General features: G+C 38.2%; 1 protein-coding gene across 1 annotated transcript in view; it reads right to left on the bottom strand.

Annotated features, from left to right (window-relative positions):
* Nucleotides 1-19,102, bottom strand: part of HMCN1 (hemicentin 1) — a 209,654-nt gene that overhangs the window by 47,840 nt on the left and 142,712 nt on the right. Inside the window, exons 49-63 of the mRNA XM_009275892.2 lie at nucleotides 16,243-16,329; nucleotides 15,646-15,837; nucleotides 14,731-14,904; nucleotides 13,410-13,523; nucleotides 11,758-11,903; nucleotides 9,649-9,799; nucleotides 8,702-8,905; nucleotides 7,485-7,598; nucleotides 6,344-6,531; nucleotides 5,405-5,501; nucleotides 2,236-2,397; nucleotides 981-1,094; nucleotides 646-848; nucleotides 326-407; nucleotides 64-195 (exon numbers count right to left, since the gene is read on the bottom strand). Of these exons, the coding sequence (XP_009274167.1) occupies nucleotides 64-195; nucleotides 326-407; nucleotides 646-848; nucleotides 981-1,094; nucleotides 2,236-2,397; nucleotides 5,405-5,501; nucleotides 6,344-6,531; nucleotides 7,485-7,598; nucleotides 8,702-8,905; nucleotides 9,649-9,799; nucleotides 11,758-11,903; nucleotides 13,410-13,523; nucleotides 14,731-14,904; nucleotides 15,646-15,837; nucleotides 16,243-16,329 (2,160 nt within the window). The remainder of the gene's footprint in view (nucleotides 1-63; nucleotides 196-325; nucleotides 408-645; nucleotides 849-980; nucleotides 1,095-2,235; nucleotides 2,398-5,404; nucleotides 5,502-6,343; nucleotides 6,532-7,484; nucleotides 7,599-8,701; nucleotides 8,906-9,648; nucleotides 9,800-11,757; nucleotides 11,904-13,409; nucleotides 13,524-14,730; nucleotides 14,905-15,645; nucleotides 15,838-16,242; nucleotides 16,330-19,102) is intronic.

Raw genomic sequence — 19,102 nt, forward strand, 5'->3', positions numbered from 1 at the left:
GCGGGTGGCAGAGAGAGGGGGGGGGGGGGGGGGGAAGCGGAAGAGAGCGTGAGAGAATGTTACCTATTGGTTTTCCATTCTTAAGCCACACTAATGTTGGTGGAGGAATTCCAGTAGCATCACACACAAAGGTAACTGGATTACTGATAGTTTCATTGACTGACTCTTGTTCAGAGCCTTCTATATTTGGTGGCACTATAAATTGAATGGAAGCAATAAGAATGGTTTGGTTACCAAATATTTTTGTAAACTGATTTTGAATTGTCTACTCTACAATGTCAATGGTATTATAATAACTACTTCAGATCACGCAGAGTATGCTCACCATAAACATTAAGATGGAAATTTTTATCATCTCGCCCTGCAATATTTATGGCTTTGCACACATATTGGCCCGTGTCAGAAACCTAAAATAAAAATAAATTTAAAAAAAAAAACTTACTATGGAGTCTTATTTTAATGCTACAGTTCAAAGATATTAACAACCTTTGCCTCTGCCAACTCAAGGTCCTTTTGGCAGAATGAAAGGCCTCCAGCAAATAAATCTCCTACATACAGCTAGCAGAATACACCAATAAAGAGCAAAATAATTGCTTAACAGTAGCAGAGTAGTGGCAGATGCAGCATCCCACAAGCCTGGCCTACCTCTGCACCCTTGATTTGTAACGTTTGCCCATCTGCCAAGATCTCCACATTTGCAGACTCTGAAATTATGCGCCTGTTCTTGTACCAGGTGATGACTGGTGGTGGAATAGCATTTGATTCACATTCTAACATCACTGGGGTGCCCACTCTCACGTTCAGCACTGTCAGTGAGGTTCCACTGTGGTCTTTGATGCTTGGGGGCACTGTAGAAGAAGCTCAGAGTTATTTCTGCCTTTGTTTTGTGAGAGGACAGAAAATAACCTAATAAAAATAAATATTAAGTACTGCATTTTCAAAGCAATAGATATTATTTCAGAAGATAGTAAAAAACAAACCAAGAACAGTTAGGAAACTCTTCTTCTGACTTTCCCCAGCTTGGTTTCTAGCAATACAAGTATATTCACCATCATCTGGTAGTTTGGCTCGGGGAATCTGCAGAGTACGAGCACCTGAAGTAAAAAGAGAAGGCTTGAGATTTATTCTGTGGTTATTGTATCAATCTCAAATGCTATTTTAAAATTGCAGGTCCAGATTGAGCACAGGAACTAAATTAACCTCAGATTCAAAGAAGCACTACATTGCCATTGCTTTTTGAATTTCATTAATCCTTTAAAAAAAAAAAAAAAAAACAGCAAAGGAATGAAAATTTTAGGCTACATTGCCATTGCTTTTTGAATTTCATTAATCCTTTAAAAAAAAAAAAAACAACAGCCAAGAGAACTGAAATTTTAGGGTAAATTTCATTAGTGCTGTTAATAAGTTTGGACCACAAATACTCCTTTTACACCTGTTTCTTTCGTAGCTGCTAACTTCTGTCTCCTGACATAACTATGCCCTTTCCACTTAACTGTCACTATCCCATTCTTTATTCCACAGTCTCACCTGTCTCCATTCCTGAAGCTACTTACTGCCTGTGCCTACATTACAAATCTGTGCAGGTGCCTCTACTGCCATTAAGCAATTTCCATGTCTATGCTTTAGTCTATGATGTAACACAGCCCCCAGTCACATAATACCAGCAAGACAGGAACGAGCACCACAGCAAGTGATCTGCACTTGATACCCTGGGCTGGAGATGCAGCAGGAGCAGAAATGACACAGAGACTCAGGGACCTTATTTAGTGAGGAGCTTCAAATGGTTAAGACGACCTTCAAATACAAGTATTTCTTCCTGAGAGTTCAGCAGGGTTAATCCAGTTTCCCACTGAAGTCAATGGGAAGGTTTTTACTTTTTGTCATCTAAGCCAGCAGAATTTATCTTAGCCTCCGTCACAATTTCTGATCATTTCTTTGAAATGTGTCAAAGTGACTCAGCTTTAATGTATACCTGTATCAGAGCACCTCTGTTATGTGACTTGCCCTCTAGTCTTTTCCACATAGTTTATTTCAGTGCTTTCAGTGTAAGCTAGTTTTCTTTAAAAGTGAACTCACCCAACAGCCAAGAAATTATTAAACACAGTAGGCCAAGTGTCTTGTCTACTCACTGGAGCAATACTAAGAATATACTGGCTTCATAAATAATGGCCATCACCCTTATGAAGACAAAACAAGTTGAGTCCAAAGGCTGTAGAAATAGCTGAGATTCCTCACCAGGCACAATAAAAGTGTTGGTATTTGAACTGATAGGTTTTCCATTCTTGAGCCAGCTGAGATCAGGAGGTGGGAAGCCAGTGACCTCACAAGTCAGAGAGATGAAATTATTCACCACCACAGTCAAATTCTCAGGATTAGTACCAACAACACTTGGAGGAACTGTGGAGAGAAATACGTTAATAATATCTATCATAGCACCAGCAGACAATATTCCACAAGATCCTGATTTACTAAAATAAAGCTGAATTGCTGAGTTTTGCCAAAAGGTCAGGTTGCAAAAATCTTTCACATCCTATGAATGGATCCGCTGCTTTTTGGATGTATCTGGAAATATGACTGAAGCCAATCTAATGGTCATTCCTGTTCCTGTAACTCACAAAAATTTAAATGATTTTATCTGCAGTCCTTCTGTGCTTGAGATTTGGGAAGGCTAATTAACCTATAAGAGATCCTGCAGTTCCCAACTAATGCACTATCAATTTTAAAATGCTGTACTCATAGGACACTTGCTATGTAAGGCAGGACAGATTAAATTTACCTTGTCAGGATATGTAGGGTGACTAAGTAGAATTTCTTCCTGATATTGTATTACTCCTACTCTTTCTGAAACAGTCCATTTTTTCATTATAGAGAACCAAAAAATGATTCGTTCTCATACAGTTCAGAGTTCTTTTGTTAACCAGACAAACCTGTTTTTTAATAGTGAGGCTAAGCAGTTTAAAATTCTGGCACGCAAGCATTGCTCTAAGGGGTGAATTTTTAAGCTTACAAGTCCCAGTACTTTTAAATACAAGAATATTTTGACATTTGTCCTTTCTACAAGAACTATTTAAAATGAAATAACTGTAAATCTCTTCCTTTTAATAAACCCCAAGTTTTAGTTTCCATGTTTTTGCAGTGTGGATATATAAAACACTTAACGAGGAAAGCAAAAGCATGTTCTTGGCTCTGTTGGGTGGAAAAATTATTCCAAAGAACACATGGAATCCTCTTCTTCAAAGACAGAAACATTAAAGTATTTTGGACCATATCCACCAGAAATACTCCAGCTGCTTTCTGTCACTTGAATGACACAAAACAGTCATTAAGCCAAGTTTATTGCTCCTCTGTGGCACTGCAGAAACAAGAGGAGTCAATGTAAATGGGTGAATTCAGTCCATGTTTTTCAACTTGGAATAACTGAAGGTTATTTCCCTGATAATGAGCATAAAATGGTTCACTAGAATAAATGGAGAATTCTGATCTGATGAAATTTTACAGTTATTTATATTTATTTACTTTCACAGTTACTTTCCCACAGATGTGATTATTGGCAGTGCAAGACAGCGGGCAATTAAATATACAGGGCCAAATCTAAGCTATCTTTTAATGAATTTTGCTTAAACTATATAAATGGGACATTTCAAATTCTGCAGCCTTCATGTCGCGCGCAAACCACTCACAAATGTACCACAGGTAACCTGGATACAGATGCAGTAAGGGGCTCAATTTTAGTATTCAGTGTGAAAATTACCTATTTATTATATATTAAGGTTAGAGGTTGAGATTTTAAAACTGGATGCTTATTTTCAATGTTGTAGAAGGTTTTATTTTAGTTTTATTACACCTTTGAGATAAGAAGTGAATTTTTTTAACTTATTAAAAAGCATCATCTTTAACATTTTATTTAAATTTATGAAAGCAGTTCAATTAGAAACATACAAAAATGCTGGAAAATAACCTTTTTTATTTTGACACTGACAAAACAAAGATCATGCTGCTTAGTGATAATGCATTTTCATCAGTGCTTCACCCTGGGTGGTCCTTTCCTGAACAGCTATAGTCTAATTTTTCAAATGAAACTGGATTCAGAGATTAATAGACCTAAACTGGTAATATCGTTGAGCTAGCATTGAAGCTTCAAGCAAATATTTCTTTTAAAATAATAGTATTAGACTATAGTCATTATAAACAAATCTTTTAAAGACAAGTTTAAATTAAAACAGAAATGTCAAGAAAAGCAAAATTTTTTATTGTAAAACAAAACTCAAATATCAGGAAATCTGGATAGACTCCACTGAAAGAAAGTAACTTCTCAGAGAATTACTCCAGGGCAAATTCTTCCCATGGCAACGCTGGTTTTGGTTAATTGTATTACTGAATAGAAAAAGGCACTATAAATCTGCTTCATTTAGTATGTGAATCTGCTGCATGTACGAATGAGAAAAAAATTTATTTCTTCTGTATGTATTAATCTGAATCATCACATTCCTTGGATGCTGGTACTGTATTTAACCGAGAGAGAGAAGACAGCACTTGCCTTCTTTCTGGTATGTAATACAGAAGATTAGCTAGCTAACAAGGATGTGAAAAAGGATACTGATCTTACGTAGAAGACTGTGACGTAAGTCTCCAAATCATACTGTGAAAGCACATAAAGATGTAGCTGCCAGTATACCTTGGTAGGTTTTAACGTAATTATGCAGATGATTTTGTGGGAGTAATGCTTGTTTGATCTTCAATTCAGAATGGAAAGCTGAAAGTGGTGGGAGGAAGAGTGGGCACAAATAAAAAGGAAAGTTAAGGTTAACTCTGAAATGTTAATTGGAGCTTCAGAAAATCAGGATATCTATCAGGAGAGGTAAGGGAAGGTGGTGGAGAGATTGTTTTTTAAAATAATGGAAAATGTCTTTATTTCTTGATTGTATTTGTGATTTCTTGATTGACTTGTGATGCCAAAGGCCCAAATTTACTTTAATCCTATTCTAACTCAACAACAACAACAAAAGAACAGAAAGGAATCTTAAAAGAGAAATTAAAAAAAAAAAAGCAAGCTTTTACAGTGCCATATCTCTGTTATCAATTTGTAATTCATGATTTCAGGGCTTAGCAACACCTCCACAGCATATACACATAGCGACTACACAAGGCTCCCTCAATAATAATTTCCACCTACATGGAATACATATAAAGAGCTGAAGCCGTAAGGTATCACATCTATGTTTTGCCAAGGTACTTCAACCTTATATTTGATTTCTAGTACGTTAGAATCTCCATTACACCCAATAAGACAACTTACATGCATAAAGCTAAGTATGTGCCTAAGCACTCTGCTAAAATTAACACATTCAAGCTAAAATAACATTTGAAAGAAGACAACCAGAAAATTATGGATTACTGTACTTACCATGAACATTTAGGTTAAAATACTTTTTGGCACTTCCAGCTATGTTTTCCACAATGCAGATGTACCTGCCAGTATCTGTTATTTGGGAATTCAAAATCTAAAAGAAAGAAACAAGATTGTTGTTGAGCTAATATATGACAACTTACTGTTAAAGCATCAAGTTTTGGTGTCTCCCCAAAGACCCCAAGGTCTTCAGGGCCTGCAAGTCTGCAGGGTTTTTTTGGTTTGATCTGGGTTTTTGCTAATGCCTTTGCAGTGTTATGAAGAAGCCAATCTGAGAAACGTCCACTGATGCTACTCCTTTCAGAATCTGTTATACAAATCTGTGCGTCTCAAACCTCCAGAAAAGTCAACACAGTATCTTTCACATTAAACTCATTCAAATTGAAAAACAAAACAACTGTTCATGAAATATTTGAAATTAAAATCTTAATGTTCTATATGTTTTTTTATATTTTATTGTATTCTTACATCACGCTATGAAAATGGAGAGAATTAAGCTCAGCTTTCAAACTGTTTTTAGCAGTTTCATCCAGTATCATCCATTGATCTGGGGCAGGGCATGTTCTTCAGAATTCACTATTTAAATTTAAAAAAATGACATTTTGCAATAATTAAACTCTGTTAGGGAAACTTGGACAAAATTGACAAGTTGTTCCCCACAAAAATCAACATTATTTTAAACCAAGTGATTTCACTGATGTGGTTCACAGCATGGCCACACAAACAGTTGGGTCAGCACAACTGAGGGAACTACACAGGAGCGGGAAGAAGCAGCTGAGGGACAGGGACAAGGGACAAAAACTCCTTAGGTTTGCAGCACCTTGTAGGGAAAAAAAAAAATTTCAGAATCTCATACTCAGCAAATATAAACAGTTTTGTCTTTATGGGCAGCTTGTGTTTGCGATGCTAAAAACTGGTTTATTCACTAAGAGCTACCTGTAACCTCCTTCCATTGGACAAAAATGTATGTTTGTCGTCTTCTGCTAGGTGGCGGCCATCCTTTTGCCAGGTAATACTTGGAGAAGGGCTGCCACTTGCAACACAGTCCATCACCGCAACCTTGTTCACAAGCACAGTGACTTCTTCAGGCAGATCACCATCGGCTCCACTGATGGATGGTGGTACTACAAAAGAGCAAAACATGATAAGAATACTGTGACTTAGTATCTCCCAGTGTTTGTTGTTGTTTTGGGTTTTTTTTAAGATTGCCCACCAATCTTAGATTGGTTTTTCATAAGAAAGTAGTGAAATGTTCAGTGAATACGGTGAAAGATAATAAAACCCCAAGAGTAGTTCAGCTGGAACAAATCAGTATAACTCAAGGGACTGCAGGAGAAGTACGCTTATCCACAGCAGCCATAACGAAGAAGAGGTGAAAACTCATTTTCCAGCTAGTCATGTTCTTTGCTGCCAGAACAAAAGAGGATTTGCAAGGCAGGCCCTCTTCCTAATAAAAAAAAAAAAATCAGTGTTTCAGTGGTAGATGCAGAAATAGAGGTAAAGAAATAAGTGTTTCCCATGGCAAAAACCTTGAGTACATCAACAGACAATGCAAGCAGCATACAAAAGCTTTCTATGCAATATTTGTAAACAGATCATGCAAAATGGACTTTGGAGGCATTCGATGGTTGATCTAAATCATCAATTCCCTTACACCTTCAGGAGTTTTGCAGGTATTTTAGAAAATGATGACCAAAATAAGGAGAGAGAAAAGTCTAGTAGGTCAGAATTTTGAACTGGAAACTGGATAGGGAATAAGAGATACCAAGATAAAACCTGGATTTCTACATATACTTTTCTTTCTGGTGAAGTGTGATGGGGATAATGCAACTGAGTTCCTGTAATGATAACCTAAAAACACACTGAACTAACAACATTAACACTATTTTCATGCAATTCTGTATATTTCTATATAAGGTGCTAGAGTTTTGTAAACACATTAATTTCATAGTTTAAAATATGCAGAATTTATAAATTTTAAAAACATTAAGTAAACCTGAACTATAATGCTTCATTAGTTTCCACAGAACTCTTTTTTTTTGTCATTAAAAAGAAAAAGGAAAGCAGGAAAGCTTACAGAGCACGCGGACATCGTAATGAATGGAATCCTCCCCGGCTTCGTTTACCGCCACACACGTGTATCTCCCGGCATCTTCAGCTTGTGCCCGAGGAATCTGCAACACTCGGCCTCCTGGAAGGAAAATGCATTCAAGATTTAAATGCAGCATCAAGCAGTTTCCATCATTTCCACACCGCATTTCACTAGAGACCTGAGCAAGAAAATTTATGAATGGCCAGCATTTGTTCTGAATTATAAGTAACTAAAGACTTTTATTTCCTAGCTACTTTTTCTACTGACAGATACTTGGAATTCAGCAATGTTCATATTGAAATGTTAGAAAAGAGTAATTAATTCCACAGAAAGGAATAACATTCTTCAGCAATATGCAGCCAGACATTATTCTTCAATCAAAAATAGAAATATTTCTCAGCAAGGTGACAGAGAACTAATAGGCAAAAGGAAATATAAGCACATAATATTCTCGTAAAGTTGTTGCAAACTGAAAAAATTCACTTCTGAAGCTTACAGGTACATACTATTTTTACTTTTCACTCTATTCCTCATTTAAGGCATAGTCACATAAATAACTTCAGAAAGACAGGGCGTATTAGGAATGCATTTTGGGAGTGGTTGTCAATGATCTCCCAACAGATAAGCAATAGGTAGACACAAAGACATTATCCCCACTGCTGCCCTTCTTTACACATGCCATCCCAAACCATCCTCTGCACAGAAAGGCTCCCTTTTTATACTCTCAGCATTATAAGCACCTCTCTCCCATATGAGGTTAAGTTAAGAGCTCATGACCATTTTTCTGCTGGAAGCATTATTTCCATGCCTCACTCCCTGGTTAAGAGGCTTTTCTACTCCAATTATGATTTTGCCAAAGCAAAACTTAATAACAAAATAAATCAGGAACACATCAGAGAGAAGGTATCATTGTTGTATTTTATTTTGCAACACATCACATGAAAGTATTTCACAGCATTTTAGGGACTACTTTTTAAATGAAAGAAAGTTAAATGGTCACATTCACAGCATTTTAGGGACTACTTTTTAAATGAAAGAAAGAAACAGCTTAAGTCCAAGGACTGGAAAAAAAACACATTTCCAGTCAAGAAAGTCTGAAAAGAACATTAATGCATTGTTTTGAAGGGGAAAAGTTTATTACCACACAAATACTAGCACTAACACCATTTCTTAAGGTCAGAGAGCGACATTTTAATACTCACCTGGTAATATTAGTACTTTATCACTAGAGCTCAGAGGATAGCCATCTTTATACCACGTAAGAACTGGAGGAGGAACAGCATTGGTCTCACAGTACAGTGAAAGGGGACTGTTGACAATCACATCTTTACTTTCTCCACCTCTTCCTGTATCTACTGTGTTACCGGTTTCCCATTCCTTATAAGGCTTTTGGAAACTAGGAGGAACTACAACCGAGGAGGGGAAAAAAGTTGGAATTTTAAAACTATCTATTTCTGCTGTAAAGTCAAGAAATGAAAAGATACTGTAATTGTTAAATAGCAGCAATAAAAATTAAGGGTATTAAATTAACCCCTCCCCCCAATTTAGATTAGCCAGGAAAATTCTAGTTCTTTTCATCAGAATGAACAATTGAGCAATCTACTGAATATTTTCTGCAGACTAGTAAATAACAGTGTAAGAAGACCTGACAACAAAACACAGAGGGTATTAATCAACAATAATACTTCAATAGCAAGCTATCTGGTTTTACTCAAGTTCTAATTTTGTCTAAATTTTCAGAAATGACTAATGATTGGTTTCTTGTATTTACACACAGTGTGTAGGCCAACAGGATGCTTATGTCTGGGGCCTCTAAGTACTAGTCAATACAGATAAATAAAATACGATGTCTTAGTTTAAGCTAAATTAAAACTTTTTCATGTAGTTTAGAGGAAGATCAGAGTTCCTATGTCATTCCACTGACTTCAGAAACACTGCCTATGTCACAAAATATGAAAGAAAGAATAATCAAATACTGTATTTCTTAAAGATGAGCAAAATATACATGAAATAAAAATCACACAAAACACAAAAGCATTGGATTAGAGCAAGCAGGTGTAACGGATACAAAATTATAAAGAATTCCAACATACCAGAATATTAGAAAATGAGGCTACTGGAAGACTTTAATTATGTGAACTCTGTTTACCTTGTATATTTACATCAAATTCCACTTCGTCCTCTCCAGCAATGTTGGATGCCAGACAAGTGTAACGACCAGTGTCTGATACTTGAGCCTCCTTAATCTGCAGAGTACGGCCACTAGCTTGGATAACGACATGATCATCTGGTTTAAGTGGCTGTAATGTAATTTTACATGGAAATTAATACTTGGTGAAACATACACTAGAAATAGCCATATTTGTGGAAGTCATATAATGTCATCTCTCTTTTGGTCAAATTCAGGTTGTTTCAAAATCCTTCCTAAGGCAGTATACTGGGAGTAAGAGCACATTTTGTTTTTGGTATTTCCTCTGCTTTGATACCACTACCAACAGAACATCCTTCAATTTTTGTTAATGCTTCCAGCAAGGCCCGCTTTCAATCTATGCAAAGAAAGCAGTTGCTTAGGACACCAAATCACTGAGGGTCACCACTTAGGACACAGTCATAAGCCAGGTGTTTCTGGGATGGCAGCCTTGGCCACAGGTGGTGCAGCCCAGCTCTCCTCTCATCTGCTCCTCCCTTCCCTCAGACCAAAAACTTTTCCTCCCTGCGTAAACTTGATCAAACTCCAAGTTCCTGGAGACAGTTTTGTTTTCATGGTTGTCAGAAACTCTGCATCTTCACCTTTCTGATCTTGGTAGCTGGTCTCCTAAGAGGATGTGGTTTTACATCACTCCTAACCCCAGCTGCAAGTTGCTGCTGAAAGGAGCAACGCCATCCCCATCAGGCAAGGGCTCCCGTGACATCTGATTAAATCAAGCTGATTCAATCCCTGAACTCACTGGCCAAGTGGATGAGCTGATGGAAAACCTACACATGTAAAACTATCAGTTTTCTATGAGGTGAACAACTCGATCTAACTCACCCTACAGCCACACAACCACCAGGATCTGCTGCCCAGAAAGGACACAGTGTGAACATAAAATTGATGCAGCAGCAACGCAGAGATACACAGGATTAGACATTACTGTCCCTAGAATTTACATCATCCATGACAGTAGAGACTACACTAATACGACCTGTATCTCTCAATAACGAAAATGGAACACATTAGGGAGTCAGCACTGAACTCCTGGCCTGCAGGGGACAATTAATTTAGTCCATAGATGTGAGTGAAAGCCATTTACCTAGGGGCAACCTAAGAAAAAGCTGCTGCTCTGACAGTGGCAGCAAGCTGCTTACAGCCACTGTCTTTCTTTGGGGACCTCTCAACTCCCCCCAACATCATTTTTCATTGGCAATACAATCAGTACACCCAGGAGATCCTAGAATTACAGCATATTCTCGAAACAGGTGGAGGGTGTATACACAGTCTCTCCTGTGACTCCAGGCTGTTTCTGTATGCTCAGTAAATCCAGGAAGAGCTGGTCCAGCTGCAGAGGTGCAGCAGTTTGCCACATGATAAGTGCCCTACCAAGAACAGCTAAAGCAAGAGATTATATTCTCCTTTCTTACAGAAGAGTTGCACCGTTTGTTTTTTACTTATAGCCAGCCCATCGTAGTCTGCACATCAGTACGATTCTGTGGCATTGCCCTTCCAAACTGCTTCTCCTCTGGACCTATGTTATTGTGAAGATTGTGTGTGGCAGGAATCGTGCCTCATTCCCCCTTGCAGAGGATCCAGATGCTTTTGTGGCTTTGTGAGCTCTGCCAGAACCAAGTGGGAGGCTCTCTGCAACTTCTGCAAGGGCAGCACTTAGAGGAACCAAGCATGGGGCCATTCTATAACAGGGCATTTAGGGACTTTACATAACAGCAAAGGGACACGTGGTCATACCATGGGATGTTACTGCTAGGCAGGGCCCTCCCCCTTTAAAGCACAGGCCAGTGGTACTGATGTCTCAGTGGCATTGCCAAGCACCCACAAAAAAGCAAGGGTGTCAATTTGCGGAGGTCTGCCCAACAGCAAACGTCCTAAGATGCATGAATGGGTGATCCTGCCAGCAGGACGGTGGGGAGATGACTTCCTGCTGACTTAAGCAGTGCAAGTGAGCCTGTTACACCGCATGAATGCTCATTAATAGCGACAGTGAATACGCAGTTGTTTTGATATGAAATCTACCCATTAGAAGGAATTAAGTTTGTGACTGGCCTGTCCATCCTTGTACCAGCTGATGGCAGCAGCAGGAATGGCGTGAGCTTCACACTCCAGGGTAAGGCTGTGGTTTACCTTGATCTTCACTTCTTTAGGGGAGAGACCCATCCCTGAGATAACCCCTTTGTTAATGGTGGGTGGAACTGGACAAAAACAAAGGGAGCAAGAAGGACTTTCATGACTTACTGTCTTATGCAGCATTTCAAAATTAACTGGACAAAGGGAAAACCTGGATGATAACCTCAGGGAAAGCAAGTGCATTCCCCCTGTAATCTGCCTCTTCCTCATAGCTGAATTCTTTTTTTTTTTTAACACAGATATGTATTTTAAACTATTTTTAGTATATGTATTATATATAAAAATACATAAAACTGTGTTGAACAGTTTTAGACATGCAAACCTGACTATAGCCAACCTTACCTAGTTATAGCACTTTATTATGTGTTTGGCTTGAATTCTATAAAGTTCAGTGTACTGCAGTCATTAAAAAGCATTTTAATAGAAATTAATATTCTCAGAAACATATGTTTGAACTGAAGTCCACACTCAGAGTAGTTGGTCAAAACTCAACATTTCCATTCCATTGAAATCCCAATGTTGCAAAATCTCGTTTCCTTCTGAATCAGAATGAAAACAGAACATTTCAAAATTCTTAAGCTACCCCCCCCACCCCAGTCTCATAATATCTTTCAAATTATTTTAAATGCTTTCAAAGGATTTTCCATTCTTTTTTCAATGGGAAATTTTAAATTTACCCTAATGCTTACAGTGCCATAACAACTGACAGTTGCAATGGCATTTGGGGGTGGGGGCCTTTATGTTGCTACATAGCCATACTTCAGTAATGAACTCTTTTGTCATCTTCTCATTATTCCAAATCCAACGGGGCCTAATTAGGGACTTAGTGTAATTAAAATAACAGCACAGTTACTGTGAGAGAGCAAACCAAAATCGAATTCAGACTAGAAACTAAAAAAAAAAAAAAAGATGAAAAATCATGGTTGACTGAGCCCATAATGAAGAGTTTGAGCATTAAAATAGAGTATTAGGCACAGATGCTCAAAGGACAATGTGCTGACAGGAAGCCTTGAATGGGAAAAGCTTTTGTGCGTATGGTTATTTTATGGAAGGATATAAAAATAGTATCCTTCTATTTTACCTTACCAAGAAAGTTTCCCATTAGATTGTTATGGGTCCCCTCCCCTCCTTTTTTTCTAAAACAGTTTCTTTGCTCACAAGATTTTAGTGGTGGACTTGACAGTGCTAGGTTAACGGTTGGACTTGATGATCTTAAAGGTCTTTTCCAACATAAACGATTTATGATTCTATGAGATTCTCTGCTCACATCTCCCATCGTGCTGCACTCATCCGATTTTAAAATCATTACCAAAAAGGCATTTCAGAAGAAACTGGAGTTCGATGTGTCTTAAATGTCTTTCCCTGGGTGGTACAAAGATCTTTAGCCCAACAGCAGCATTGTAAAGGATGCAACAGCAAACTCTCCTATGTCATGAGCTAATGCAGATGCTTGCTAAACAAAGCTACCAACAGAAATCCTTGTATTCACCAGGATAGGTAACACTGCAAAGGGGAAAAAATGGAAGAATGCAAGAAGAAAAAAATTTTAAAAATTGGAAGTATTTCCATACTGTAGACTTTCACTTGATAGTGCTTCAGAGTTTCTCCAGCCTCATTTGTGGCTATACAGGTATATCTTCCAGCGTTGTCCTCCTGTGCATTTAGAATCTGCAGGGTTCGACCACCTGCCAAAAGACATTATTCTTTAACAGCATCTGTTATACTCTTGCTTCCCAATTATTAAAATAGTTTCTGGAGAATATTTTCAACCCTTTGGTCCAAATTCTGCCCTTAGATAAGCATTGAAAAACTGATTGCTTACCACCATGTATACTGTGCAATAAATGACTGCATAATTTGCAGGAGTGCTTTGGATCACAACTCCTGTTGCTTACAGATTCTTGGAAAATTTGTTAACGTAGTTCTGTACAAGAAATTTCTTGAAGACACATATAGGAAGAAGTGATTTAGGGTTCTGCACTTCATTCACAGAAAAAGGGAAAGGAGGCATTATCGGTAAGACTAAGCAAAAAGAGTCTATTCAACATACAGGGGTGGATGTGAGCCTCTGTACTGCCTTTCTGTCTCAGTGCAGTACTTCATATGAAAGAGGCCCTTAACTCCCTCTGGAGAACAGACAGAAGCAACAGCCACAATGTGACAAGTGTAAACATGAATGAATCAGTAGGATTTAAGACTTCAGGTGGCCTCTACAACTTTGACATCCATCAATTTCCTTCCCATAGTATCCTGTTTATTTATGATTTATCTTGTCTGCATTCTCAGAGATGAATCACTATTTAATCTGGCTGCAGCTCTTTTCAGACTGCATTCCTAGAAGTTGTCCCCCCATGTAGTAATTCAATTCCTCGCTATCAATATCAACTCATTCTTCCTCTGAACACTTGCAGTTAATGCTAAAGTACTTGTTCATCTACATTACTTCAGTGTTACCAGTGAAGCTTGTTCCTGTTTTCCACCCCCATAGATGTGCTAGGTAAGAGTTACTCCACAAATTAAAAATGGCAAACTACTAATGACCTAGAAAAATGCCACCTCATTCTTTTTACTAATGTTGTTGATTATATGTCTCTCCATCTAATTTCCACACTTAATAATGAATATAAACAACTTGAAATTAACTCCAAGGAACTTGTTTGCCATCATTTAGCTTTATGGAACAAAAGGATAAATACCTGAATACAAATAAAATACAAGTAAATAATCAGTTAATTGTGAAGCACTTAAAAAATATTGGAAGGGGAAGTGCTACAAAAGTACAAACATTGCACTTAAAAATATATCCTTTGATTTTTCATAACAATCTGTAATGGGAAACTAAACAATAACAGAATAAAGCGTTATGTTATTTCTCAATAACAAAAAATTTACCTGGCAAAATGCGAATATTTCTGTTTGATTCTAATGGATTACCATCTTTCAGCCAGGTGATTGTAGCTGGAGGATACGAGTAAGCCTCACAAACTAGCGATGTTGGGCTGTTGAGGATAACGGTGACATCTTCTGCATTTCCATGGCTGGCTGCACCCACAATGGTTGGAGGCACTAGGAACAACAAAAACATTAACCAGAGGAAGAACCTCTATGAAAAGCCAATTTTCTGTTCCCTGTTCAGTCTAGGAATCTGGTTGCAGCCTTAAATAGCTGTGAGGCATTCCTACAAGGCACACTGAAACCCAGAACCAGACAACATTCATCTGGTTTTACATTTTGTCCTGAAGTCAACAGTCAGCCCGTGTCAGAGGATTCCATTCACCCTTAGCCTTTGTCAAACACAGGTCACCAGGAAGCCAACCACCACTTGCCCAGCAGCTGGCAGACCCGCTGCCTGATGATCCTGTGAGCAGCAGATTGGTAGGTGGCATGAGCCTAGGAAATGAGGATGTGGAAAACAAACTCGCCATTGTTTGCATTTGGTTATGCAATAACCATCATGAAAAAAAGAGAACTGCAGATGGTTTCAGCTTTTATGAAGAGATCACAATCTGAAGTGCTCTTCAGATACTCCTTCCTTGAAACACAATAAACTAATGTACTGTCCTGCTCATTCCATACAGACAATGTCCTCTTATAGCTCCACATTTTCTAGCTCTATATTGTCTAAAGCACGGAACTGCTGTTTCTATTGAACTGCTATTATTTATCAATTACTAAGCTATGAAATTTTAATTGTAGCCAGGCAACTTAAGCATTGCTGTAATTAAAGTACTACAAAATTCCAATGTGGTTATCTATTTTTTCCTGAGATTAATATTTTCTCTGCAAGAGCCAGCCCAGCTGTCTTACCAAGTACATTAAGACTGAAACTTTTGCTCTTATCTCCAGCTGTATTGGATGCAAGACATGTGTATCTCCCTGTGTCAGTGACTTGAGCATTGGTAATTTGCAGGAAACGCCCACTGGACAGAAACTTGTGATCTTCATCCTCAGTTAGAGATTGCCCATCCTTTATCCAGGTGACCTGTGGTACAGGGTTCCCTTAATGGAGTAAAGAAAATTGCAAATAGTAGTTGTTGCATAACCTCTAGGATATGCCAACATTTCTGAAAAACAGAAACATACAGTTTCAGATGCCTTTTTAAAATATATGCTTTAGGGAAATGTTTTGGAATAAGTATTCTAAAGTCTTCAAACCTCATGAAGTAATATATACCTCCTCTTAAATTCCATAGGCCTTTAGAGAAGAAATATCACAGCAACTATGCTCTTGGTTACATTTTATACAACTTTTATAAGGAGTGCTTAGTCCTGCTATAAGCACCATGGTCAAATTTAAAAATTCCACTGAACTGAAAATTCCGTTAAAAACATGCTGTTCAGAACCAATGATGATCGACACCATGGGTTTGATCAGTAAAGGTAAGTAATATTGTATACTTTTACCTATCACTTCACATGTTAGGGTAACTCTGTGCTTCTCTTTCACTTTCACATCTTCCAGTTTATTTTCACCCACAATCCCTGGAGGCACTGCAAACAGACAAGACGACAACATTAGCGAGTATTACTTACAAGCAATTTAAATACAACAAAGACACACTCAGGCTATATCCCAGCGTATGCTTCCCCTAACCACATCAATCGATGAACAGCTCAGATCTACCAGACACAGGTCCAGATGTGAGACAGCGTAGAGCTAACTTGCCTGTACAACAGATATGCACTCTGTTCTGCACCCCTTAACCATACAAGTCCACGCAAAGGGCAAGAGAGGAACCACAGACCCATAAAGTACTCACCTCACTTAGTCTTCAGAGCTAGAGAGATACTCAGGGTGCTGAGGAGTACGGTCAGTAGGGCAATGGTGATGAGCACTGGTTAGTGAGGCCAGGTTTGATTTCATGCACCAGCAGGTTTTATAAGTTTGTAAACAAGTTCTATCACCCATATTAAGCAGCAAGTGATTTATTTGTTCAAAACCATGTGCTTAAGTTTAAGAGTTGTTTGTTTTCCAACAGTAATTGAAAGCATCTATCTAGATCTCTAGGGAAAGAACTGATTTATTAAAAAAAAAAGAAAAAAAAAAAGAGAGAGTCAGCTTGTCTATTCACATACCATGTGTGGGTTTTTTCCTTACCAGCATGCTCAAAGTAATACAATAGATTACCAACAAGTGGATGCTGTGTAAAGGCATACATGTGTTTTATGCAAATACAGCTAATTCCATACAGGCAGATGAACAAACTATATAGGTCTAAAGGCATCTTGCTGTGGTACAAACTATGTTTCTCTAGGGAAATAGAGGACAAAAACCATACCCTTAAAATACCTATCCACCCCCCAAATGGCTAACTCAATACAAGAAAACTCTTACTGTATGGCTGAGCACTTGATGACTTGTTTCCAAATAATCTTGGTCGACAGGACTACACAGACTAATGTGCTAGTGGATGAGGGATGCCAGATTATGAATGTGTTGGTGAGTAGGCATGGTGGTGAAGAGCTCTGATCAACTATTTCTTTCAAAGTAGAGGCATTTGTGGATTCAAGCCAAAAGAAAATGGCACTACAAATCAACATAGGCATGGAGTATAACAGGTTGAAAAGGAGGCCTGTAGTTATAAGAAAGAAATCCCAATCTCCAAGGGATTTTGGAAAGTTTTGTAAAAAAAATGCCAGACTAGGGAGCCAGATACTACGCTTTAATAATCCTGCAAAATGAAAACTTTCAGCCTAGATAGAAGACCTAAAAAGAGAGGAATTAAAATATATTCAGCAGCTTATTTGTGATCTACCACTAAGTTGGAAGCAAAAGTTTTATAAAAATAAGAATCACAGTAATATGCAGAATTCATTGTCAACAGAGAAAAATAATGTTACACCAGATTTTTGATACTAATGAAGGGTACAAACTAGAGTGAAGAAGAAAAAAAAAAATGGAAGAGGTTTGCATCTCATTTGACTGGAATGGCAAAGATACTACTTCAGCGTGGCTAAAAGTTGACCTCTGAACAGGAGACATGGCGAGATGCGGGTTAGTAGAATTTAGCATGCAGGAAGATGTGGCCAATGCTGGTGCTCTCACCAACTTGTGATGCAGTTATGATCAAACTCCCTGCTGTGACTGTATGAGCAATGCAAAACAGACTTTTATATGGGTTCTAGTGTCCAAATGCAACGAGACAAAGCAGCATCAACTAGTGAAGGAATTAGATGGGGGAAAATATAACCTAAACTCATAAAGTTCAGGACTTTTAAGTCAGGCCAAAAGTTACTAATCATAAACAAACCAAGCAACTCATCACTTTGGCCCCAAAATAATACAGTAAGATGTCAACAGATATTAATTTCAGAAATATGACAAAGCCACACCAAACATTTTGCAAATATCTAAATATTATGCTTATTACACCAAGCTCTCCATGCAAACTGGCTCGCCTGTTGCACCTCCTACACCAATTTAGAGAAACACTGGGATGTCTCTGTACGGTTCCTATTTACAGTGAGACGGTGAACATTCTGTGTCACTATCAGGCCACATTCCAGTAACTTTCCTCTAGAAAGACAAAGAAATTACCGGGGGGAGGGAAGACAAGACTGAACAATGGAATTTTCCACTTAGCCCACTTGAAATCAGCTTCACTGAGCATTTTTCTTCAAGGCAAACAAAGCCTATGCAAGAAAGATTCCCAGAACCCTCATGAACACCCTGCTACTAAAACCCTCCAAAGAAAACAGTAAAACAATGAATGCTTTTCAGTGTTTATCCATCTCTTCCATTCTACTAGACTTACACTTCCATGAGCTCATCAAATAAACATGAACTGACATGAATGTGAGTTATCATTTACAGGCTGAATATGCATAAGTCAGCTGAAGGCAAGGGAAGCTGATACCACTCAGCACCTTAGAGAAAAGAAACGTACAGGAAAATTACACACAGTAATGCTATAAGACAACCTGCGTCAGGCCTGGTAATTATTGATAAAAATAACAAATAGTTACTAAACCAAAGGGCAGTATTTTCTGGGGGAAAAAAAAAAAATTAAAAATAAGTCATGTGTCATAGAATCTAGAATAGTTTGGGTTGGAAGGGACCTCTAAAGGTCACCTAGTCCAACGCCCCCGTGGGCAGGGACATCTTCAACTAGATCAGGTTGCTCAGAGCCCCCTCCAACCTGACCTCCTACGTTTCCAGGGATGGGGCATCCACCACCTCACTGGGCAACCTGTGCCAGTGTTTCACCACCCGCAGCATAAAAAATTTCTTCCTTATATCTAGCCTAAATCTACCCCCCTTTAG

The sequence above is a fragment of the Aptenodytes forsteri genome, unplaced genomic scaffold, assembly GCF_000699145.1.
Source record: "Aptenodytes forsteri isolate BGI_AS27 unplaced genomic scaffold, ASM69914v1 Scaffold289, whole genome shotgun sequence".
Lineage (NCBI taxonomy): Eukaryota > Metazoa > Chordata > Aves > Sphenisciformes > Spheniscidae > Aptenodytes > Aptenodytes forsteri.